Genomic DNA, 27,628 nt, shown 5'->3' on the forward strand with positions numbered 1-27,628 from the left:
GCGATAAAATGTTACAATGACTACTGTTTGGTTATCTTGAAACGTACAATGGATTTCAATACCTAACTTTCAAATTCAAAGCTGTAACAAGATGATAGTAAGGTATCTGCTTACCAGTTTATTTAATAGTGAGTAGCACTTCAGGCAGTACATTTTTCTTGCAATATAGCCCCTATTTCAACTGCATAAAAGTCACAGTTTTCAGTTTGATATGGATTAACTGTACAATACAATAGTCTATTAAAGCTTGTAGCCACCATAACATTCTAGACTAAGTAGGCGCCTTTGTTAGCATCGATAGACATCTAGTCTACAAATAATGTTAAGCTACTTATGTGAGTAGTCAATTCAGTTAAATTATGATTCCCATCGCACTTATAACAGTATGCTGAATCAAATTTAAAATGACCTTTTGCTTTTTTTAAATTGTCACATCTTTGACCGAATATTTTAGTTTAGTTTTAAGAATAAGTAACTTTGGACACAGAAGACATTGCTACGAAGACTACAAATATGGAATGGAAATGGTAGGCTACGAAAATCTGTTTTGAATTTATTAATTTATTCGACAAGAAGACTAATTATTTAATTTTAGATTCTATACCCCTGAAAGTTGTCTTTTTTAAACCTTACCGCTCATGTCCCAAAACGAACTCTACATAGATACTTATAGGGTGGTAATATACTCACTGATGGGTGGTGACGTTGAAGAAGAGATGAGAGTACTGAGGAGCAGAGTCCTCAGGCCCGTGAGGAGCTGGGAAGGACATCACCAGCAACACCGGCTTCCTCGCGAAACGCCTCTTCGATGCCCGGAGGAAGGCGATGGAGTCGTTCGCTATCAGATCTGGATAGTAGTCCTGTGAGAAAAAATATGAAATTAAAGCTATTTTAGGCCAGTAGAATTAGATTTTAAATCGGAAATAATTCCTACAAAAGATTTTATTGCTTTAATGGCTTCATTGATTGCCCATTAAGACTCTCCTAGGTTTTCGACTTCGACGGAGTTGTGCTTAAGTGGTGGGGGCCCCCGAAAGGGGCGCTTTTTAGGTTTTCCGGTTATATCGCGTAAAGGACTTACCCTATCGAAAAGTGGTCTTCCTGACGGTTGAAGGGCATTTAATCCTGCATTAAATAAGACCAAATTCATATGTTTTGGACAAACCGTTCTCGTGCAAATGTTTGGCAAAGTAGAAAATATGTGTATAATTAATGACCCTCTCCACGTCCAATAGCTCGTCACCCGTAGGCTCCCAAGCCTTGTAAAGGGTCGCCTTAACCAGCGTATCCCTGTCAAGGCTCACGAGTTGGATTCGCTTATCCTTGTTCGTCCCAGCCGTTCCTTAACTGCGGTTTCTACACCTCTTCCTGGCACTCTCCTGAACGACTCTGTGTTACCTAATGTGGCTGCCCCTCTTCCTTGTATCCTCCAGCACGACTATGTTGCGTAGCCGTACACCTCTCATAATTTGCTTAGACCTAAGTTAGTTGATATGTTATACATATTATACATATTATGTAGCTACTTAAGAGGGCATATTTTTGTAACTCCGGATACATTAAATAAATATATTATATTATTATATTAAACATATGAATTTGGTCTTATTTAATCCAGGATTAAATGCCTTAAAACGCCCCTTTCGGGGGCCCCCACCACTGAAGCACAACTATGTCGAAGTCGAAAACCTAGGAGAGTCTTTATGGGCAACTAATGAAGCCATTAAAGCACTAAAATCTTTAGTAGGAATTATTTCCTATTTAATTCATTTTTGTGTTTAATTCTACTGGCCTATTTTGTACGATTTCTTTTTATACATTATAGATAGTGAAACTTTCTTTTTACTTAGCTAGGTACTAAAAAAGTGGCAGGGGGTACCGTAGCACTACGTGTTACTATTTTTCGCCTTAAAAATCTAACAATAACCTAACAGTGTCGGCATCAGACTGCCAATTCCAGCTTCTATGAACGCTGGTTCGATCCTATTGTGGTGAGAAACCACTATTAGCATAAGCACATTATTAGCTTTCCTGAGGGGTTACCAGGCACTGGGATATTAAAATAGTTATTGCAATTAACGAAGGCGAGCTTTACATGTGTGGTGGCTCGCTACTGTTCGTTTATTCAAAAGTTTTGATAAACATTACACTATCGTTATGTGCATGTACAATTGTACACGTCACGTACACACACAAGTAAAGCTCACTCGCCTTCGTAAGTTGCAAGAACTATAATTTAAAAATACTTACTCTATGATAGTCGTCGCCATGCTTGATTCTTTTCCCATTCATGTTGATGCTGTAGTTGTAGTACTTGGAGTTCATGATGAGCCCTCCCCATTCGCGCCAGCCGGGGGGGATGTAGGAACCGTTGTACTTGTTCAAGTACTTGCCGAAGTAGCCTGGGGACAAGAGGAAATATCCGATTAAAATTTACAGTAAGATACAAGCACATATTATTATTACCTGGACTCAACTAAGCAGAGCTTTATTACGGACAAGTGATCAGGGGATCAAGGGTTAAATTCTGTGATACGTCATGTATAATTCTTTCGACTGTTGGCTAGTCTAGCCAGGGCAAAAATAATATTATGGAAATACGTACACAATTAGGTAATAAGATTTCCCCTCAGTGGCATTGAAGTGAGGCTTGTCACTCCTTCATGCTAAAACTGCTTAACTCATGCCCTTTTGACAAAAGTTTCGCGTCCGCTAGTTAAGAATAATTAATAAAAAAAAATAACTTTAATCTCTACCTACTAATGTTCTATGCTCTGAAGAACTATCATTTATTTCTTCAGCACCTAAATTACATCAAACGAGACCTCTAAAACCAGCCTCCACCAACCGTAAACTTCCACAATTTCCTCGAATAGTTCCCAAAGAGCGTCGCAAGATCATTGTTACGGGAGACAATAGTTCAAATTTTAATTTGGGCGTCGCTAATGGAATGCAAACGGGGGTGGTTTTTAATTTCGCCAGGAGTTCCCGCGCCGATGAAGTGGCACCGACACTGATTACTTCTGCCGAGGACGTGTTCTGGCATGGGAGATGATGGGGTGCAAAAGGAGAGAGGAAGCGGATTTTGTTTTATGTTAATGTTAACAAAATTTAGGAGGCTAATTTGGGAGGCTTATTGTTCAGCAGTGGATGATGATGATAATAACAGAATTTTCTCCTAATATTCCCATTGTCCCCCACTATACCTAATCCGCAATTAACATTTTTACCCGATGTCCACCAGTAGAAGAAAAATGGTGGAAATAAGCCGAATTTTCGGCAGTAAGTAAAAATAAATAGCCAGTTACTCTGTTGAAGATGCCGGGTAAAACTCGCTTGCACCTTCGGCCTGATCATTATTACTGTCCGCCAAGTGAGTTGTGGTTAAATAACAATACAGTTCTAAGATAAGTAAGATTCTCTCGATTCTGAGGATAAGAGTTCGATTGACCGGAAAAGAAATTATTTCATTTTTCTTTTTTGTGTTAGAATACATAAGTACAAATAACACTAACAATAAAACACAAAATCGCTTTAAGCTTCTACATTATCTCTTGTTTCCCAAAGAGACAACAAGATGCCGGCAAAGACGTAAACTGAAAACAGCTATAAGAAATACAAATTCGTTTTAAAAGTTTCCTTTACTTTGAAAACATTTTCCTGTACAAATATTTTGAACGCGCCTCGGATTTTTCGGCCTGATACTTTCGTTTCGCATTTTTCGCTTCTATTTGCTAGAAGATTCTATTGTATCAACACGAGTATTCAAACTGTTCCAGTTTTATTCAAACTGTGTTTTATTAAAGAAAATAAGCGGTGAATACAAAGGCAGAAACTGCGAGTATACCTACTAACAGTTAGTTAGTAGTTAGTAACTTAAGTTTAATGATAGTTTTCCGTGCATTTCTTAACTCTACCAAGTTATAAGGAGTTTTCTACTCGCAATTATGTTAATGGACCTTAATATAAATAAAAAATTATAAAGCGGTTGACGTACCAGAGTCCCGACTGCAAAAGATTTTCTTAATGCTTTTTAAGTATAAAAGGTTAGGTACAACAAAATATTATACTCGAATCGTATCTGGTAGGAAAGTTTAGTACAAACTTTATTTATTTTTGGACTAGATAGCACGTAAAAGCATGTAAAATGCCAAGGATATTTTTTTATTAAAATTTGACGCCACAATTTTCATGAATTTTTGGCACAATATTTCGAGTTTAGTCAGTAGTTAGAGTGTCTAAGCTATTGTTAGCTCAAAAGGAGTCGGTAAAACCCAAAGTACGTAAATAGTACCTACCTACTCGTTTGTATCGCTTTTGTAATACTTAGATAATGTTGGCATAGTCCTAGAGACACAAAAGGTAGCGCAGTCACGTGGGAACGAACACGCTTCGTTGGTCAACCAAAGGAACTAAGCGAAGGTTACGTCAAAAAGTTTAAAGGGCCCGTATATTTACCTACTTAGAGCGATTGAGTAATTACACGATTTTTTATTGCCTAACAGTGATAATAGAATGCTCTAATTTACTGGAAGCAAATCAAACATCAAAAATATTTTATTCAATTTTGACCAGCACTAGGTGGCACTTAAGCTAGGACGTCAAAATTAAATACAGTTAAAAAAAGAGAAAGGCAGCCCTTATGGGGCTTTTTAACATATCTCCTTATCTTTTGGGCCCTACCAGCGCTGAAATGAAATAGAAAAGCTCCGTTTTAATTTAATCCTAACTTACTTGTTACAAAATTAGCTGCTAGCTTTCAGTTAAATAACTTAACCTTTAGTTCATCTCAGTGCTTGGTTCATTTTATTTAAAAGGCCAGCGAAATGTAGCACGTTTCAGAAAGCTGTATAAAGCTTGTTACATAATAGAGCTTGAGTCGGTCGATTACTTTAATAGCTTCATTAATAAGATAAACATAATCGCTGAAAACTACGTTTATGATTTATCTACTACTTTTTAAGTTTTTCAAGAGAAATTGTAATGTCTTTCATACCTTAAAATTAAGTATACAATATTTTTATAAAAGTGCACAATTGTCCCATTGATTTGCGTAGAGCCGATCAAAAGTTGCGTGAGGCACCCTCAAGCAGTACCTACCTATACTAAATCCTGTATGTGAATGTATTAAGCCTCTAGACTGATTATAATAAGTATTACGAGTGTGTAACGAGTAAGCCTATGTAAGAATAACAGCAAATCAAGCTAAATACTGTAGTATGTTATGTCAGTGGTATAAGTGCGATATTGCAACAAAAATGTGGAGTCTGATGTACTGGCGACTGTACATGCTGGTATTAAAATAAAATGTTGAGCTTAAAGAACGGACTTTCTTTGTATTTACGGCCTGATATTATCACAAGTAAATTATGTTTTGCTGCTTCAAAATAGACGAGTTTATGGTCAAAGAAAAGTGGTATGCCATTCTTTCAGTCCAGTCAGTCGTACAATTTAGGTTTATGGGAGGATCCCGCTTTTATAGACCTCGATGATAGCTGTGTATTATTGTGGGCAAGAGCAATTTTTATCAGGGTAATTTATTTGAAAGAAAATTGAGCCCAAGCTGGTAAGGGTCCTTCGTAACCAACCCGCGTGAGTTAGCACGCCAGTTATGGTCCAAAATTATGCATATTAAGCGTTTTAATATAAGTAAGTATGTAAAATTGAACATCGTACATACACATGTATCACAATAAATAACATTCAATACGCTTATCACGCCCATAATGCATCTTACTGTGAAAGCAGTTCCAAACCCCGAATAAAATAGGATAAGTATTTCAATTTGTAAAGTAGTTACTTATTTACATTATGTCCATGGTACGGTTCCATAACATGAATAGTACGAAAACACTCGACTGCCTAAGTCATAACAACTGTGTAATAAAGACAAAACAACCTCTTTGAATTGGGATTTCATACAATTGCCCACATTTCCTTTAGAATTGGCACAAACAAGTGAATTTTCTACATCTCTTATTTAAACGAAAATGGACTCTGTTTACGTAAAACACATGTATGTAATATTACTACGCATTGTTCCTATGTAAACACCTAAAATAGAGCTTGTGTAGTCGTGTAGAGCATTTCAATCAAACTCAGTTTAAATTGACGCGTTATTATTAATTTAATTGATAAAATTAGTAATTGCATGACAATTAAGAACAATAATAAGCTACTAATTTAACTACAAGGCCTATATTTACGTACACGACGTTTGGTATGACGTGTGTCGTCTCGTATAAAATTATAAGGGTAAACCGAAGCCAGGAACATTTGTAAAGTTTAAGGAAAATAAATTAGAATTTGTTTTGTTGTAAGTGAACATAAAAGTAATAAAAAATCTCATAAAACTTATTTTTTCAAATAGGCTTTTAAAAAACACTTTTATACATCCCAGTATTAACCCTACCACTGCTTCGGGACAATAAATGGGCCAGTGCTGAGAAGAAGCAGCGCAAGAAACTCAGTCACTATTATTGTCAGCCATAGTTAGTATGCTCTTATGGCATGTACTATCTTCACAAATCTTTGTATTGTATCGACACAAATAAAATACTTTTTATCTATCAAATGCCAGTGCTCCTGTATTTATTTATTCCGGTAGTCGTCTGACCGCAGTCCACCGTAGCGCCAGTTTAAAAATACACGCAGTTAAATAATTTTATAAACATATTTTATGTTGTTATCTAATCTGTGGCGGCTGTCAGCGCTGTCAAGCTATCGGCTGTCAAGTGCGGTGCGTACAGCGTGCATCGACGCTCGGAGATAACCAATGTGCATACATTGGCATATAAGGTCTACTGCATACTTTAGGAATGCTGCGACTTGTCGCTGTAGTGCCAATTATACGTCCGTATTCATAGATGAAATATCTTCATTAAGTAAAATACCAACCTACACTCGTGTGAAGCTTGAGCTAAAGTTATAGTCTACTAATATCACAAATAACGAAGGTAACTCTGCTTATCCGTTATTTATGTTTTCACGCCTAAACCTGTAAACCAACATTGATTAATTTGGGTGTTACAAAGGACACGTTAATAAGGGATGAAAGTTTGTTTGGGGAACCTATACTCTTATCTCGTTACGAATGGGTTTCAACATGCTTTTGGTACTAATTAAGTGTCAGATAATCCTTCTGGGAATAAAATCTTGAGCCTCCGATTAGTCGGATTCGACACGTGTGAATCCACAATCTCTAAACACACCACAAAATAAGTAGTAATAGGGACTGAGTTTCTTGCGCTGCTACTTCTTGGCCATTTATTGTCCCGAAGCAGTGGCAGGGTTAATACTGGGACGTGTAAAAGTGTTCTTTAAAGCCTACTTGCAAAAATAAAATTAATTTTATGAATTTAAAAATATTGTTGTGTAAATCGTCCAAATACGAGCGCCCTTAGTTAGTGCTCAAGCCTCCGGTATATAGTAATAAATGCATTACAAGCTTTAATGCCTGTTCAACAACGAATCTAGTTAACCGGTTAAAATGTATGAAAATAGGACGCAACCTGCTATAGCTGTGCTAAAGTAATAAAATAGTTTTTTAGTGCGGGCACTGTACGCACATTCCAGAATGCAGCTTTCAATTTGAACTACTATTTTAAGTTGCAGAATAACGGTCGTATAGTGCTGCAATGTTTGTCGTGATTGTTTTCTTTTATTTCTACTCGCTTGAAATATTGCTTTAATTACAAGAAAACCAATGTACCTACTTATTCCTATTAATAGATTTTATATTAGGAAATATGATAAAAGGATTTAACATCAATCAAACGACTAAAATTTTAGCGATCACTCAAGGTGGCCTTTGAGACATCTGGGGCGTTGAGATTAAGGACAATTATTAATATCAATATTATAAAAAATATCTAAATAATGTAAGGCCATACAAAATGAAATGTCCTGTTATTTTATTTTAAAGCACTGATTTGCACCAATTAAAACACCGTGTGTTACATAGGGGCTGCCTATTTAACGCAAAACATTAAACCGCATATACTTACCCTTATTTTCAAGAAAATAGACCTAATCATGACTTTATTCTGACACTAGTATCTTAGCGGAATAACGTCATTATGCAATTAAAAAAGACATTGGCATAATCACCAACGCGATCTCATGTAAGAACTTAAACTAATTAATACATCGTAGTTTCTGATATAATTACGGCATCTCACGTCTTCAATATTCAGATTTTAATGGTAACTAAAGCCAGGCTGCACCATCTTACTTTGACAAACGTCAAAATTCTGTTAAACTCCATACAAAAAACACCGGTTATCGTTATAGCTACTGTTAAAGTTAGGTGGTGCAACTCAGCCTTTTAATCTTTATCGTAAAAATATACGGGTAAAATCCCAAAATAGGGTTCTTCGTCAACTAAACCATTAATACTAAATTACTTAACTTATAAAAGTCCGAGTTGACGAAACCTCCATTGAAAATTTGTTACCTTTAAATCTATGCCAGCTATTGTCTATAAAAGTTCTTAGAATAAATACGAAACTACAATCCTTTAAAGTTGGAAGAATTCGCATATCTTATAGACTTTATGAGAAGATGAAAAACTTGACGAACAAAACCGCAGGTAGAAGTAAGTTATTTATAATTTAAAAAATCTCATAATCACTGTACATGGTATGTACATACTTCTACATAACCCTGACACAGGAGACCAATTAAAATCAATTAAGTTAAATATAAAATAATTGTTATACCTAATTGAGTGCGAACAAGTACCTATCATGTAAAATGCATGCAACGCATTAATTTTCTGACATTATTAAAGATAAGTACATTGAAAGTACACGCACATAAAGGATTAATTAAAATAGGGCATAAAATAATTCATAGGAACAATTTAAAGCATGATCAATTTTATGAAAGTGGTATAATTTATGACATCCCCTACCTAACATTCCACAGTAACAGTTAATAATAACACTGCGCATTTTTTCAAAATTACTTGAATTTAAAAAAAAACAAGTAATCTGAATTTCAGGGCAACTTTAGTAATTATTACTAGCAACAAAAAATCTATTTATTTTTATTTTACAAACTGCTACTTATTCATCGAACTACCTTTTTGCGGTAAAACGTCCATATGAATCACCTAATTCATGAATTTATGATTGATACTTATTATAAAAACCTCATTATATTATTCTGGAATTATGAACTTAAATCGGACCAATGGACGTCGATTTACAATCTAAAACGGTCCATTACTAACAATTCAAAGCTCTTATTACCATATCCACTACTTGAAATAGGCGTACATAAATAATCATGTTTAGTTATGTAGAGATCATGATAGCATCTAGATTATCAAGAGGAATCGAATAATTTCGCTGGTATATGAATTAACATAGTAAATAATAGCCCGTGTAATCAGATTTTAGACATAACATAGCTCCTAGCTGACAAAAGTAACTCCTGGATATTCTACGCTGTTAATTAACAAAGTAGGTCTATCTTGACTCTCACTCAAATACAATCTTTTGATAACTATGCCCTACATGTCTGTCTACACATAGATAGTCGTACCTTTGGGAATAACCCCTCTACATCCTGATCCATAGTTACATTACACTTCTTCCTAATGTCATAATGTTTAGTTTTCTGTCTACACAATACATAACAGATGCTTTCAAAACACATGTTTTTCGCATGCGAATTGGTAATTATTTTGAAGCAATACGAGTAGAACATGTGTCTCCAGAAGTTCACTTTTCGTTGATCAATGTGCCAAACATCGCCAGGATCATAAATCAGAATTATGTTAATGAGTTAATGACAATCCAGTGGTAATAACACCGCTAATTTCATTTACAAGCTTGTCACAGCAATATTAATTACGTTTGTTGAGTTATTTATTGTAGACCATGTCTATGCAAAGTGTAACCAACAATAGTGAGACAAACTAATATGAATAAATGAGGACAGACGACAGACGTATATTTACATAGGTACTTATTATATTTTTATACACTTAAGTACACATTATCTTATAACGAGCTTGAGCTTGACAGACTTTATTTACAGTTTGGCTCCCATGAAATCAAATCAGTGAACGTGTGTCACGAGATATTACATTAGGTAGGGGAGACTGGCCCAAAGCGGGCACCTTAAGGTAAAGTAGGAAAAAAACACACAGAATAAGCAAAACGGAATAAGTTTTTATCGTGATCAGTTACTACATTTATTGTAGTTTGACATGGCGTTTTCAAATCATTCATTTGTCTAATATATAAAAAGTAGGCACTCAAATACGAAACACTATAACTTGCTCACTTTGCCCGAGGGGGTGGCCTAAAGCGAGCACCGGCACACGGGCAAAACGGGCATGCAGAGGGCAATAGTTTTATTTTTATTTTTACTATATAATTTTGACCTTTGAATAATAAGGAATGTCTCTATTCAAACACAGAATGAGAATCATACTTTCTTTATTGCGAAAAAATAGATTCTAGACATAAAAATTCATCAAACAACATAAAAATTAAAACATAAAACTAATCAGAAGGAACTCTCTTTGAATAATGCAGTCTTGAATCATTATCTTCTAGTATTTTGAAGCTTTTGAGCTGAAGTATTACAGCTTCACTCCAAGAACCTTTTGTGATTTTCTTTTATATTTATTTACCATCTAAAAAGTCAAATAATAAGAGATTAATGTCTACACTAAAGTCTGTTTTTCTTTGCTTGTCCAATATTGTAAACAATCTTAATATTCCCTTTTAACGAAATAATTCGTTTTAAAATAAGATAAACACAAAGCTCACAACCTACATAGGTAAGTCATCGTTGAACACCGATATCTTTTCAAATCATATAATTTATTAATTTTTTTCACTGATATTACTTTAAAAGTTATAAAAAGATTGTTTACATTGTTCGACTAGCAAAGAAAAACGGACTATACCTACACGATAAATGTAGAGGACTAACAATAAAAGCAAGTTAGTTTATATGGCTATGAAGAGGGTAAAGTGAGCATGCTCATTTTGCCCTGCTCACTTTGCCTTATGCGCCACACCACGTTTCATAAAACATAAACTATAATTCCTTTTTAATAATTTTCAAGGAAATATCCTTAAAACACGGTTAAGTAGGTGCAACACATTACGCATACATTGATAATAACGTACATCACTCAGTTTAATCCAAAACACAACGAACATACCTTTGTTTTTTCAAATAAAATTGACGAAATTCGTTTATCGCTGTCCACGCGTGGTGTTGTCACTCGGAGGTGGCGCACACGACTTCCGCGGGAGCGGCGGGGCGGGGGGATAATGTTAACAAGACAAGACAACAAGTCGAGCAAATGAGTGTAAGTTTAGAGGGGGGTGCCCGCTTTAGGCGGAGTGCCCGCTTTGGGCCAGTCTCCCCTACTGTCTTGAAATCCGCAACGAATTTAATTAAAATAATGTAGAAGTCAACCCTTCGTTGCAAGCGAGAGACAGTCCTGAAAACTGAAACATAAAACGTAATATAAAATTATATTCTATTAGGTATATTCTAAGGTACTTAAGAAACCTTTCTAAGAATGAGTTAGACCTAAACCACGTACAAAATTATGATGCAAATAAGAGGAACCTATGACGTAAGCTCCTAACTGAATACACGTCAGTTGTAGCACTAAAGTGGGTTTGTGTCAGTTAATCTGGTGACCGACAGGGCTGACCTGGCTGTCGCCAGCTGCCCTTACACAATTATGCAAATAGAAATGATAATTTAATAGTTTAATTGGGCGTTCATTAACGTACCCTATTGGAATGCAGTAACATTTAGTTAATGGAATATTTCGTAATTGAAAACAAACAAGTAAAGTCGTGTAAGGAATTACGACGCCGTAATTTATGTTATGTGATTAAAAAACAGATGTTTATGAAAATGGTGTGTGGGGGTCTTAAGTTTTAAGACTATTATTATTATTTCTTCTTCTTTGTGTAGGTATACTGTGGGGTGATCTTGTCACATATGGGTTTGTAAAACCCTATGGAAAAATATTTTGTGCTCTAGCTAGGGAATAAATCGGTATCTTTTGTTCTTTGACTTTCTAATAGGACGGACCTTTAGCGGATTATTAATAGTAATGTACGGTCAATAAAATTAGTTATTTAGCAACCAGCAATTATACCTAATACCACCAGCAAGAACCTTAAAAGAAATTTAATGCATTTTACAAAGGATGGCACACTGACATTTAAACTACACATATTTATTTTTAATAGGAGTTTAGAACAAAAATATAGTCTCATGTGGTGGTGACTGTACCTCATGATATGAATACAACACGGCAGGTTAGCGGTGAACCCGCATCTCCGTCAACCCCACGGTCACCCGCGGAATTTCATTTCGGAGGGACCCGACCTTAATCACTGAGTCACTACTGATTGACAGCCCTCGCAGGCACCCTGGTTAAACATAGGGTCCCTGGAAAACTATTGCGACATATTCAATTATCCAACCCTTTTCCTCGTTTTGGAATGCTGGGACGAGTGAGTGAGAGAGATATGTGGAGGAAAATTTACGTGGTTTCTATTCCTAGCTAGCAGCAATTTGGTATTTGTTTTGGTAGTCTAGTTAGGTTCCGATATTGTCAAAAAGATACGAATGATGACACTAGTTACAATCGATTCTAACGTAAAAAAATATCTATATCTCGTATGCACCTAATTGATAAAAGGCATTTCACTTCTACAGGGTCATTTCTATGTCAGCCATACAAAATCTATGGAGAACATTTTGACAGGTCACCAACGACGACGCCGACAGCCCATTATTGGAACTAAGTTGGAACTGCAAGTTATAAAACAGGAAATGACATATTTTATTTCTGGTTTAGATTCAAGATTTAAACCTATAATTTTACCAGTTTCTTAACAACATTGTTATGTCGCAAATCATGGTCTGCAGACTTGTAAAACACCACCTTAGTGCGACAAAGCGACGTTTTTATTAATAAACTAGTTTGTAACCACTTTAATAACTTAATCTTGAGTTGCACAACAGTTAGCACTAATCATTAGACCCCGAGCATGACCGGGCGTAGTAAGCGTTATCTATTCGTTTAGAAGCAATTCACGACAAAGCTAAGCACGCAACGGTCAAAACTTTCGAGCTAAATTCGAGGGGAACCGTTTAGATAACATTTGAAGTGTGACAGAGTGAAATAAAATGTTTATTTATGCGACCAACCGTAGTAAACTATCGAGCAGTCACGCCTTCGGAACGGAAAAGTGAAATAAACGGAGCGTTTTTAAAACTGTTTTAAGAACTGCGCTGATAAAACAACTTATAGTTTTATTGTACTCACGTGATCGTCGGTTATAAAACTTAAATTTGCGGTTGATTTATAACCTACAAATGTACCTACGTAATAAAAGATTGTGTCGACCTACCGAGCTTAAAGTTCGCGACCTTCCGAATATAGCTCGATACTTAACTGAATGCTTACTTACTGAAAGTTTAGATTACTTTCAGCAACAGCAGATAACGGAAAAGTAAATGAATATACCTACATAAAAAGCTAAGAAATATGTACCTACATCAATGTGGTGGCTTGACTTTGAACTTAGTTAAACATTATGAATAGTTTAATATTACATACTCCCATAATTTTGTAAGGTCTACTTTGAAAGGAAACTTTACATTACTTTAGGAATGCTTTAACACTGAAAATATTTAACATAGATTCTAGATAAATAAATAATTCAGGAGGCAACCTGCCACCACTTAGGTATTTAAGATAACTCGGGCATTGAAATCGGATTCTGACTACGAATGATGAAGTTAATATTAATATCTCTCATTTAAACTATGATTAATACCGTCCTATAGACTAATCAATCTACTTTCTACAAAAGTCGTAATATTTATGCTATGTTTCGTAATAAACCCAGTTCTATATTGTTGTTCCACCCACATAACTGCAGCTGTTAATTCGTTTGCGATCGATCTATTAATCATTTCGCCACGTCTGCGCACCCCATTGATTTATGGCGTTCGCCTGTCCCAGATAATAGATTTCAATTGAGTCTTGTTTTTCAAAGTTAACGTTTTGTCAGCTCGAAAATATTGTGACCGGTTCGTGCAGACAATTAAGATTGCATTGCTTGCAGCGATTTTTACAATAACTGGTTCAGAGACACATGCTTTTGCTTGTATCTTAAATGAGCTTTGGCTTTTATTTAGCAAGAGACAGACATTTAGGTATGAAACTATAGGAAACAGATTTACACCTGCAAAATGATCTATAAAATTTTTAAATTCAACCAACCAAAAGCTCGAATGAATAGCCTTTTGAGCATAGTTTTAGAATATCTCAGATTTTAGGGCCGTTTCACACATTCGCATTTCATTTCATCTTAGGTTTCAGAGTTAACATTGAAACTGCTTAGGCATGGTGACTACTCCTAATCAAAAAAATACTGCGATTAAGTTCCAACCTATATGATAAAGCCATCTACTTGCCTAATTTTTATGATTTCCAATAATTAAAGCTGTTATGTTAAACTGTGTAGTAGACACTCACGCAAAACTCTCCTCAAACATCTGTCTGTTAGTTTCTTAACACCCAAGTTTCCTATTTTGGTAAACTATAAGATAAAACCACGCTGTGTTTAGTGTTACGATAAAAATATTAGCATATTACAGATGGTTTCCGCTGTGCTGTCTCTATAGGCGTTATGTTGACCATAAGTCACAGTGGTTGACACTTGGTTGACACTTTTCAACCGTATTATCTTTTAGAAACATCATGCACGCTAGCGCTATTTCTCACTTGAAGAAATCAAGTGGCTCACCTTTTGCAGTGGGGTTACTATCCTCTGATGATATTAGTAACGATAAATATTAGAAATTTGGCATTTTTAATGCGTTATTCGTGTAGATTAGCATCTGAAAAATATTTTTCACTCGAGGAAATTGTCTGAGACGAGAGCCCACGAACTTTTGCTCTTCGGATGAAAACTACAAACCGGTCGAGTTAACTGCGCACCTGGCTGCCGTGACATCACATCGACGCTCTGATACGGACAGGGCGAACGCGAGAAGGTGTGCGAGGGAGAGTCGCATTCCAACGAGGTGCGCAGTCAGCTCGATCTCATCACTTTTAGGATGTGAGTCCTGCACTCCTGAGGTAATCGATTTTAACTGTTATGTTCTCAAATATCTAAATAGCACGGTATAGTTACTCTTATAGGCTAGATAGGTATTTCTCGAACAATCATTTGATTCCATTTGATTACTTGGGTATACTCGTAGTACACAATAATGCTAATTCAGTAATAACAATCCATTTAAACGTAATAGCAGCATCAATTATGGTCGCTGCTAGGCAATATTGTGATTTGTAGACTCTATTAAGGTCCTTAACCTTATGGAAATATTCGTAGTCAAACACATGTGTTAAATACGAAAGTCGTAGTAATTTCGTAGTCAATTCTATGCTACGAGACTATTCTCATTTATTTGACTGATCAAAGAACAGAAAATGTTATTTCTATACATTGACAACACCCTTGCATAGAGGAGGATTATGCACTTTATTTTCATTCGAGCAAAAATCTTACTCATTCCTTCCTAACTCTTTCCATGGATGTAGTAAAAGGCGACTAAGGAAAAAAAAGGTACTCGAAGATCACGCCTCCCCAACCCATCTGGTCAGAGTAGAAAATGGAAAAAAAATGTAAAATCCATTTTCCTAAAGACTAAGCTTATGTGTGTGTGATGAAGAAGGTATAAACTTCAACGGGACAAGATCTTTGTCGGCCCAAGATATTGGCATCTCGATTCGAGTCAAATATGACAAATCATTACGCGGGTATCGCCACAGAAAGCAGTCGAAGATTCTGTGGTCGAAACTAGTCCATTACTTATAATGAAATCGCTCAAAGTTAACCTACAAACATGTGTCTTAATCTCAAGATATCATGAATGAATCTAAGCTCGCTTCAGTTCATTGACAAAGTCCATGAATGGGCAGCACTGGCCACGTGCGCCGCCCACGCTGCGTAGGTGCGCGCGCGCAGCGGAAGTGTCGGCGATTTGTGCTTGATGCGCTACTGGAGGCGGCAGGTGGGTGGTCCAAGTTAGAAGCGGTAGTTTAGGTTTAGCTTGTATACCTACTTCATATTTACCCGGAAAATTATCTTGCACATTTTTGTTTTTGAAAAAGTCCTATATTAAATTGAAACTACAACTGTAGCTGATGACGTTAACCAACAAGACTGACGGTCGTCATAAATGGTGCGTAAAAATGGTGTCTGGTAGAAAGCTTTTATTTTCGCCATTTGTACACCTTCACGTGCGTGCGCATTATAGAGTTTTAAAAGTTTGGAAAAAGTATTTTATCATATCGTGTTACTTTTAATTATACCTACTTATTTTCATTTATAATACTAGAAAGTATTATTTGGGAACGGTTAAAAGTATTGGTAGGAGGAACCATGTAGTACTGTCCTGTGAACAATACTGACAATACGGTAAAACAAACAGTTTACAATGTAACAACAACAAAACTCAAAAACTATATTTAAATGTTTTAACATACCAGCTTATAACGTTCTTTGGCTTTGTACCATAGACAAATGAAGGTGTAAGTTGCATGCATCGCGTGACCTGCGTGGGCGCCGCTGACTGCGCCATAAATCTCACAATTACTTTCAGATACTTCGCGCCGAGCTGTTACTCTGGTAAACGGATGTTTTGTCTATTTGTCACGAACATACTTACCACGATAATGTATTTGTATAGTCATTTATTTCCGATGCAGAGACTAGCACCTTTTTGGCAGAATAGCTTGTATTACAATTACTCCACCAAAGCGGAGCAGAGCTTAGAAGTGTTTTGAATAACTAATCAGATTTTATTATTTCCACATCGATCGTCTTCGATCCACAGTCGCAAAGAACCGCTCTGCACAACTGTCAAATTCTATAGAAAAAGACGGCTCGACACTTCTCCGCTCGCTCCACTTCGGTGGAAACCAAGCCTTACGTATCAACTGTACTAGTATAAAAAGTTGGTTATAGCGAAAGAATAAATAATATGTGACAAGATTCTTTGTCAAAGAAATACATAAGTCGATATTTAATCTGTTTTAATGTGATTAGTTCTACAAAAGATATTATACCAAATGTAGAAATAAGAAGAATAGAATAAACGTACTTTTTCATACAAAAGCTTAAGCTTATAATATTACATTATGTAGTCTAGAGAATATTTATTTTTAGACCACTAACAAAAAACATTTTGGCTCTAATAAAAATGCCCTCAACCTCAATGTGTAAATAGGAGTGGAAATTTTCGAGGCCTACGTAGGAGTACGTTATTTTATTACACAATACAATGTGGCATAGAAATAACCTTTTACTTTTCTATTTTCTAGTAAGAATACAATATTATGTAATCCAGTTTTGTGCTACGAGCTTAACAATCTCATTATTGACAACAAATTTTGTTTGCAATGTGAATAAAATAATGTTTCGAGTTCAAAACATGGACGTCAACTGCGACATATTATTGTGTCACCTTTTCAGCTTATATCCAGATTCCCAAGATTTCCCAAGATACTACTTTGGAGTTCCAGATTGGCCACTAAGATTTTGACTATACAAGAGTTACAGTGGTGTGGTGGTAGGAAGGTATCCCATCTAGTCACTATAGCTTACTGTTATTTTTGCCACTACATAATAAATTAACCTCGACTTTCAGTTTAAAACCTTAGGTATCTTCACTAATAATATAAAGAGGAAAGATTTGATAATTTGTATTGAATAAGTGGCCTCTCATTATAGGCCTTATATACAGAAGCTCAAAGCTGCACAGCGTGCTATGGAGAGAGCTATGCTCGGTGTTTCTTTACGAGATCGAATCTGAAATGAGAAGATCCGTAAACGAACTAAAGTCGCTGACATAGCCCGACGGATTAGCAAGCTGAAGTGGCAATGGGCAGGGCACATAGTACGCAGAACTGACGGCCGATGGGGCAGCAAGGTTCTGGAGTGGAGGCCGCGTACCGGAAAACGCAACGTGGGACGTCCACCCACAAGGTAGACCGACGACATCATAAAGGTAGCAGGAAAGCGCTGGACGCAGGCCGCTACCAACCGGGTAACAGAAAACCATTGGGGGAGGCCTATGTTCAGCTGTGGACATCCTATGGCTGAGATGATGATGATGATGATGATGGTTGAATAAGCTGAAACACTGCTAACTAATTTGAATAATTTTTTCACCACTGGAATCTTACATGATTATCCTACAGGTAAGGTTTTATTTAGATTCCCGCTTGGACTAAGCTCCACTAGAAGTGTTTTTTCCTCTTTTTTTAGCCAAATCGATCGTAAGATTCATTGACAGACAATTATTTTTATCACATACATGGACTGAGACGCAAAAAGAGTTGATAGGATGTGGGTGGGCCGTTGATAACTGCAGTCAAGGGCGGTCGAAGACAGCTCAATTTTAACGCAGCGATTAGGGGTAGAGCAAAAACTGACACCGAACCGGAGAAACAGCTTTTTGGCAATTAAATTCAATTGAGAAAGGAGTTAAGGAACAACCTGAATTACGAACAATGTTATTTTCTTTGATTCGCCTCTTCCATTAGTAAGTGTTGAAAGCTTAAACAAGTTTTATATGATAGATTCACTCTATCTTGCACATTACCAAACAAGTAGTTCGTTCGGTCGCCCGTTTCAGCCAAATGACGTCCATTGCTGGACAAAGCCCCCAAGGATTTCCACAACCACCAGTAAGTGAGCATTATGTACTTACATAGGTATTTTTCAGAAGTTAAGGAACCCCAATAAAAAAGGTTGGAGAGCTGAAACCCATTAGATTGGAAATATAAAATGGCCACCAAAACATCTGCTTATTTCCATACGAACGTGAGCCCGATCACTCTACGTTTGATTACCTTTTAATATAACTAGAAATGAAATCATAAATCCAGCTGCTCAATTGCATTATTTCAACATCGCTGCACAAATGTAACGAAAACATTCGAGTGTTCGAACTAAATTGCATTCGACTTTTCAATTTGTTGAAAGCATAACGATGGGCTTAAGCGGGTTTTCCACTGCGAGCGAAGCCATTAATGACTCAGTTTACGTCGCAATACAAAAATATGTTTCCACCAACAAACAGTCGAGCGGAAATGACAAAGAGAGTAAAAATGAGCTCGCTCATCAAATCAATACTCCTGAACCCTTTCTCAATGGAAAAGAAATCCTATTTTAAATACACGTAGACCTCCGCTAGATATCCCTAGTTCATTTCTCTTTGGAGGTAGAAAACGGGCTTTATTGACGAGCGGAGAGCGTGGGCGGACCTGCGCGATTCATTCATAAAAGCTTATGAATGGCGCTATCACGTAAAACGTAAAATTTATAGTAATTTACATTAGATTTACATAATGTCACGCGCTCGTGAATGGGTGTGATATTTGAGAGTTAAAAGGCGTGCGTACTTACGTTACGAAGAAAGGTAAGAGGCACTTAACTAAATGCGTCTATCGGGTCATAGTAGATAGGTAGGTACTTTAGAAAGTATGAAGGTAGAATACTGACAAGAAGACAGACGTTATTGAAATAGGTTTGACATAGGTTAAGTGACACCTTATAACATTGTTTGGATCGATTTTAATTTACTTTTTCGATACGTACCAAAATAGAAGACATTTCTTTATCAAATAATAATTCGATGTAGGACGACATTCAGCTTGACCTACTAAATGCGTCAGAGAAAACAATGTTTAAGAACCGAACCGAATATCTGTATAATTTCAAACGAAAAACAATTTCATTACGAAAATTCCCGAGTTGGATTTCTCTTTGGTACGTAAATAGGGTAAAAGCGACAACCGTCGGCATGAGAGATCAAATTAACATCCGAGAAATTAAATGAGGAATTTCATTCGTGTAGACATATAAATTAGTGTCTATCCGGCCAGTAAGCAGGACGTCTACTGGTGTATTTTTAACACAATTGTGACAATTGGCGTGTCGTTAAATTATGAGGAGAAAATTGTGACGTCTCCAATTATGAAAAAGTAGAATTAGATTCAATTAGTGACCTCCACGATAATAGACGTCCTCTTATGGTGGTCATTTTCGAATTAGGGTTTCGAATTGGTGTAATCATTTAATATTAGCAATTTAGTTTGGGCATCAGTTGGGAAATAATTTTCTTAGACAATGTTGCGATGATCTATGCTGTATAAGTTATGTTACTATACGAAAAAATCATTGGTGCAGTATTATTAGAAAGACTACTTAGTTCAGTATAGTGCTTAGAGTTAATTTCGTTAAAAGTAGCAGTTGAAACTTTGAACTGTTATGTAATATACTTACTCAATATTTTATTGCCCCAAAATGTGATAAAATACCCTATCTTCTAACCACAAGCAAACAAATACTGTTTATAAACTTATCATTCGTTACTTTTTCAAGTTATTCTCAATACTTATTAAGTACCTCATCAATCTTTCACTGAGAAAATGAGAGCGAATAATAATAAAGAATAAAACACCAAAAGGAATAGGGAATCTCCCAAGTCCAGAAAAAGTTAATCTGCAAGTACAGTCGATAGCACATCGGACTCTACATTTTTGTTGGAAAATACTCTGTATTACAAAGAGATAAGATACCGCTGTGTTTAACTTGATATGCTATTCAAGAGGGTTCGTTTAATTAACAAGTTGGTGAAATCTTTGACGCGCCTCTGTTTCACTAATTTATTCTGGAAATTCAATTCACGGAATTCGCTTTAGTATTTTTTCCTGGATCTAAATGTACTTGTAATAAAAGATATCTAAAGTTAAAGTTCCAAGAAAAAATACGCTTTGGCTTGATCGATTTGGCTGAAATGTGACATGAACTATACTTACTTTTATATTACTATGTTGTGTAAGAAAATACCTACGTAAAAAGCAACCAATAAGTGAAACTGGTCATATATTGTATAAGTAAACGGAACGACGTTATCACAACAAATTTCTCTCATAACTTACCAGTACATCGGCTGCCTGCTTGTTTGGCCTATGCGTTAAGCTTCGGCCAAAGCAACGCGTGCAGCAGCTTGCATCGGCGATGGCGATCACTACGCGTGCATAGATCGCCGCGAGCAATGACAGTACGCGTTGATGTGAACTCATCGCTATAAATTCATACACGACATCAGTGGGCTTAGTGTGAGTTTACATCACGTCTTCACTAGTGACTGCGTAAATAAATGACATTAAGGCTGGGTTGCACCATCTTACTTTAACTATGACAAACGTCAAAAATCTGTCAAACTCCATACAAAAAACACCGGTTATCGTCATAGTTACTATCAAACTTAGGTGGTGCAACTCAGCCTAAATGTATGGCGGATTTTACAGTGATCCTAGCGGATACTTTCAAGAACTAAAATCTTCATAGAATTTTTGACGCATTCGATATCGAATACGCTCACACCAAGCTCCCTGATCGCCATCGCCATTGCGCACGCACGCTTCACGCGTTGGTTTGGCCGAACCTTTAGCAGTCACCCACGACCTGGGAAGGGCCGGTCGCCCTACGCAACACTTGCGAAACCACTTCGGCATTTCAATACAGAAATTTAATCAAACGTTTATTAATGATCATGGCTATTGGATCAGATAGACAAAGTAATATAATTTAGCTACAATAATTACGAATGTTGAAAAGAACTTAACGGTTGAAATCTTTTAATCCCGACGACCTCATATGGGAAAGGTAGAAGAAAGGCGCTGGCCGCCATTGCTGTATTGCACCAACCGGCCATTAAGGAAATCATTGGGGGAGGCCTATGTTCAGCAGTGGACGTCCTATGGCTGAAATTATGATGATGATGATGAATCCTTAGGACCTGGATACAGTTCCCAGTGAGCATACAATACATAGCTTGGGTCATGCATTACTCGATAGATTACAAGCGCTTTTAATAATAGAGTTTAAGAAAAATGTGGAATTTAGCTATGTCAATACAATTTAAATTCACTTTTTGCAGTCTAATAATAATTATAATAATATCTTAATGAGAAAGGTAAGCTTAAGGAGACTTCACCAGTGACACCTAAATGTTTTTATTGTCTCATCTACCGAAGTTGTTCGTAAATTAAATTAACAAAAGCGTTATCTCTCGTAAATTTTTCAACAGGTTCCTGTCAAGAAAGTTGTTTTCTAATACAAACAAATATCTACTGCCAGCAGTTTAATGTACTTGTGGGAACTAAACGGGCGAGCTCAAATTTTCAAGCAAACACGATTTTAAAAGCACGAAACGTGATACCAAACATTTCTTTGATGGAATGCAATGTAGTCAATAGCACATTAGACTATACATTTTTGTGGTAAAAGCACCCGTATTTACAGCTACATAAGATAGCACAGCGTTAAGCTTGATGTGCTGTCATCTGGACGTAGGATTTAATCGATTCGGATCAACATTGACAGAGCCCGCTGATGTTCGATACTGCTGGCCCTGCTAATATTTATTTCAATACTGGCTTTTTACCGCGGATTCACCCGCAAAAAGCTTTCTCTGCCACAGAAACTATCAACTATTACTGCGTTTTATACAGCTTATGTTACCGATTTATTAAATATTTTTTTTTATAAAGTGCATGAATTTTCAGATCCCTTACTTAATCCCCCACAAAAACTTTGTAACTCACCTGATTTTGAAGTTATTCTTCTAGGTCCCATCAATCTCTTTAGTAAAGTTTATCGAAATGATAATATATGGAGTTCAGCAACTTAGGCATGAAAATGTTGGAAGTTGGAACTGATACAGTCAGAGTTTCCTTTGCATTAGTATCGACTTAGATAGAGTTAGTTTTTAACCGACTTCAAAAAAGGAGGAGGTTCCCAATTCGAGTGTATGTTTTTTTTTGTATGAAGTTATACTACAGTTTTCACTTTGGTGATACTTTTTAAAATAACATCTATATCGGATTAAAAAAATAGATAAATGGCTGTTAACGACTCTACTTATATCTATTATTGAAAAGCTTTCACTCAATCCGACTTGAGCCTTTCAGAGATTACAAATAGATCCATTTTTATTACAACAAATCGGCTTTTACATAATCATGATTAACGACCTTCGTGACTTTATACATACTTAGTATCTTAAATAAATCATCGGGTTACCATACAAAGATCCGATAGCGACCGCAGTGTCAGGTGTTCAACGGGACCGCAACGAGGTCACGCGCGGCAGACAGAGCGGCGCGCGCGCATTTCGAAGTACAGATGATGCATACATATTAAGCTAAATACGGTGAGCTCTTAAGTACTAAGTAATAGAGGTGATTTTGCAATAGAAATGTAGTGTGATGTGCTGTTAACTTAAGATATGAGATTAAAGATACATTTCTATAGAAAAATAGCACTTATTACATACTCGTACAACTTATAAGAATGTTTATTGAAAAACTTCGTGAATTACCTAATGTTGGAATTAGGTTAGAGTTACAGGAAAATAAGTCTGGTTATTACTTTGCTATAACCCTGAGTCTATAATTAAATCCACCGTGACATGACTTTTAAAAGTTATTTAATAATTATCCATTGTCTTTGGATTGTACAATGTATTAATTAATGATACATAACACAACTTACCCTGACCTAGACAAAAGAACATTGTTATCATTACTATCTTCCTAACTAAATAGTAGGTCGTACCTACTTATGCAATATAAATATGTATAATATACTAGGAAATAATGTAAAATATAAATCTACTACACTAACACCCTCTAACCTAGCCAATAGCTATAAAATACCTATGCTATAAACAAAATCGCTAGCCATTCCGTGACATAGCGCAGGTTGCCTAGACAGACCGGCGCGTGCGCCCACGCAGCTCGCTAAAACTATTTATAAAGTTTTTTACGCATGTTTCGCGCTCAACTATTAGGTATGTTCAAGAACTAACAAGCAAGTAGCGTTTATTGAGAGATTTTAGTCAAAACTATTGCGAATTCTTTGATGAAAAACGCCAAATAAGTTTTACAAAATTTAAGATTGTTTTCAGAAACCAACAGAACCTGAGCTTTCAATCACTGAAAAGTTATGATGGTGCTGGGTGTGCCAGCAGGTTTTCTTACGAAAATGGTTAAAGTGTCACTTATTATGAATCTAAATACCTATCCCTTACAAGTAAGATAGTTTGATTTGTTTTGCTAACACAAAAATTCATCATATATTTTGCACATTCTCATCTTTCAATATAGGTACTTATCGAATCCATGAAAATTGGTTCAGGGGTTTACTTATAAAAACATAACCGAAAGGCGCATTTTTGAACTAAGTATTACTTAATAGAGCACCTCCTAACGTCTATAAATATTTATAAATTAAGTAAGTATTGTTTCACTTGTTCTTATTTCTGAACACAAAAGAGCACAAAAGCTCCATTTAAACTTAAACCATCTTCACTTCACCTTCAGTAAATTATGTAACTCATTAAACCTTTGTTTCTGACTTAACCAAGATTACTCAGAATGCACTAACTTTAACTTTAAACATATTTCAAGAGTTAGCGCGATGGTGAACGGAATCTTTATGCCTTTAGTTTGTTGCACCAAAGACTGCACCTCTATTTGCTAAGGCGAGGTTAAACGTAGCAATCTTGGTCATTAGTTAACGCCCGTAGGTGTAGATAAACAAATTTAAACTCATTTCCATAAAATGTTAGGCTTTATTACGTAGCTATATTCTTAGAACGTGGTAGATCTCTTATCGTTTCTGAACATTATTCTAAGATTTACAAACCTTTGTTCAAAAACGCATCTATTACTTACATAATTTAGGTTTATTGTGGAACAACATGTTCTATAAATTCTTTCCTGTTTTGATGTCTGTTCTGTATCTACAGTAATGAGATGAAATGAAAAAGAAATTGGATATTGTCGACAGCTGGCACCATCATAACCAACCTTTGTTTGTAGATAATAATAATTATGTTCAGTTTTGATACTAAGGCATTGCACCACCACCGTAACTATAGCGGTAACCGGTGTTTGTTGTATGGAGTTTGACAGATTTTTGACGTTTGATAAAGTCAAAGTAAGATGGAATATATGGAATGGATTCTTCTTGGAACATCTAGCTATTAAAGACTGATCAAAGACGTAAAATATACACGTTTAGACCCAGATTTACAGTTTTTTCAGCACCGATTACTAATTATTTCTTATAATTATTAATGAAAATTACCAATAGAGCTACATAACGTAGAAGTAACTTCGTAGAGGTTGCCAAATGCTGATCCTTAGATAGAGTCGCCAGCATTTTTGTTGCAATGTACCGTTTGTAAACTTACGAGAAATATGCCGTTGTTCGTGCAATTTATTTTCGTCCTTTGCATATCCTGACTAAACGGCCATTTCATCTCATAGAGCTAGTTGGTGTAATGAATAGAAAGCGATCCAGCGGCCACACCCACACACTTTCCGCCGGCGGAAGGAGCAATCTTGGAGATTATTCTATGCACCGATGCGTCCGCCTCTGAGCCTCGCGGAAGAATAAGCGAATTTATGACCGCTCGTTCGTAGGGATGTGCTGTTTGGTACAAGGGCACGTACTCGAGTAACTTCAATATTAAAGATGGTAATGTCTCCCGTTCTCAAAATATTGTGCTCGTTTATAAAGACTCCGAAAATGTTTGAGCAAAAAATTTACAGTTCACATCTCTAGTTTTAGGATTCTAAAGACAGCCAAGGGTAGATTTTTTGTTGTTAGTTTAAGCTTTCTGCTTTCCCCAGGGATTTCCACAACGCTGGTCATGACCTTTTTTCCAGACTTTTGTAGTTTTCCGTATTTATTAGTACAATTAATAGGTAGTATTTTCACCTACGAGTATGATGTTAATGTGTAGATATAGAGTAGGACTTAAAAGTTGATGTTTTCAAAGAATTGAAGCATTCTTCCTGCGCTGCCCGCATCCAGGCTCTTCCCGCGACCTTTACCAGATCGTCGGTCCACCTAGTAGGAGGCCTGCCCACGCTACGTCTTCCAGCCCGTGGTCGCCACTCGAGAACTTTCCTGCCCCTTATGAATTATGAGAACGTTCATTGTGGAAAACCTTGGGGGAGGCCTTTGTCCAGCAGTGGACGTCATTTGGCTGAAAAGAAGAAGAAGAAGAAGAAGCATTCTTCAACTATCTCTCACCCAAGCAGTACTCAAGTAAAAACTCTATGCACATCACTCTTCGGGATCGGGATCATTTACTGGGTAGACGAACTCTTAGCCAAGATGAATTGTCGCCACGTGCTGTGACACTAAAAGCACCCATTTGGAACGTCATGCCCGTGGAGCAAATGTACAGGCACGTCAAGGTAAACCCTGTGACAGCTATGTGGTTGTGATAGATGCTATTTTTCAACAAAAATTTCGTCTGATGTGCTGACGACTGTACAAAAGATATGAGAAAGACTATGATAAAACGAAAGCAAATGTTTCTGCTTGAGTTATAGTCAAATTAATCGCACGTCGAGTGTCTAGTTTATCAAGTTTTCTGCTGTAATGGAAGGTAAGCTACCTTTCTATGATGGAAATAGCTTCCTAAGTACCTAATATACTAATACAATACTAATATAATAATAGTTAACTCTAGTAAAGGCCTTCAAATTGATAGCAATAAACATTAATTGGCAACTTAATCAAAGATTTCACCCCGCTAGCAATTAGAGCTGGTCCAGAGTGTAATTTTTGATTTTAGTCGATTCGATTCCCGGGTGTGTCAAGTGAATTTTCGGAAACATGTTTTCATTATTTTGAAAAATAAAGAAATGTTTTCTTTGAGTATTTTCCATCTACAGAATTAAGAGTATCTACATTCCCTTCAGATGGCATTACAAAATTCCATCCTGTATGTAAGACTCCCCAGTTGGGAGATAGACAGGCCGAATGCGAGTAAAAAACAGACAGAAACCAGACTAAAATGTTCAATAGACAAATATGTCCCAATTACACCAATCTAAACCAGCAAATCTACAGTGTTTACCGTTGCATCGAATAAATATTTATTACAAACACTATGTCTAGAAACGGGGACATTATTAAATTAATTGCTACAACTTACAGAAGTGCTTAAATAGCTACAACTTTCTAATTGCAATAAATAAATGGACGCAGACATATGACTTCGGCTGGCAACACCATCTTATTTCTATAATAAGGAAGCACTTGGTCTGTGATTACTTATTTTAAATAGAGTGCTTCTGACATCGTGAGTAATGTAATACTACAAAATTATTTCCAACTAGCTTTCCGCCCGCGGCTTCGCCCGCGTGGAATTTTGTCTGTCACAGAAAAACTTTATCGCGCGCGTCCCTGTTTCAAAAACCGGGATAAAAACTATCCTATGTTCTTTCCCGGGACTCAAACTATCTCTATGCCAAATTTCATCAAAATCGGTTGCGAGGTTTAAGCGGGAAAGCGTAACAGACAGACAGACAGACAGACAGACAGAGTTACTTTCGCATTTATAATATTAGTTGGGACTAGTTGGGATGAGAAACGGAAAACGCAAGGATAATCTTTCTTACGGTTTTGAACCGTTTAAATATGATGTGTATAATTAATAGTGATCAGAA

General features: G+C 36.4%; 1 protein-coding gene across 1 annotated transcript in view; it reads right to left on the minus strand.

Annotated features, from left to right (window-relative positions):
- LOC135083545 (extracellular sulfatase SULF-1 homolog) overlaps positions 1–27,628 on the minus strand; it is a 124,551-nt gene that overhangs the window by 31,540 nt on the left and 65,383 nt on the right. The window contains exons 4-5 of the mRNA XM_063978299.1: positions 2,251–2,402; positions 691–860 (exon numbers count right to left, since the gene is read on the minus strand). Of these exons, the coding sequence (XP_063834369.1) occupies positions 691–860; positions 2,251–2,402 (322 nt within the window). The remainder of the gene's footprint in view (positions 1–690; positions 861–2,250; positions 2,403–27,628) is intronic.

This window comes from Ostrinia nubilalis, chromosome 2 (genome assembly GCF_963855985.1).
Source record: "Ostrinia nubilalis chromosome 2, ilOstNubi1.1, whole genome shotgun sequence".
NCBI classification, from domain to species: Eukaryota; Metazoa; Arthropoda; class Insecta; order Lepidoptera; family Crambidae; genus Ostrinia; species Ostrinia nubilalis.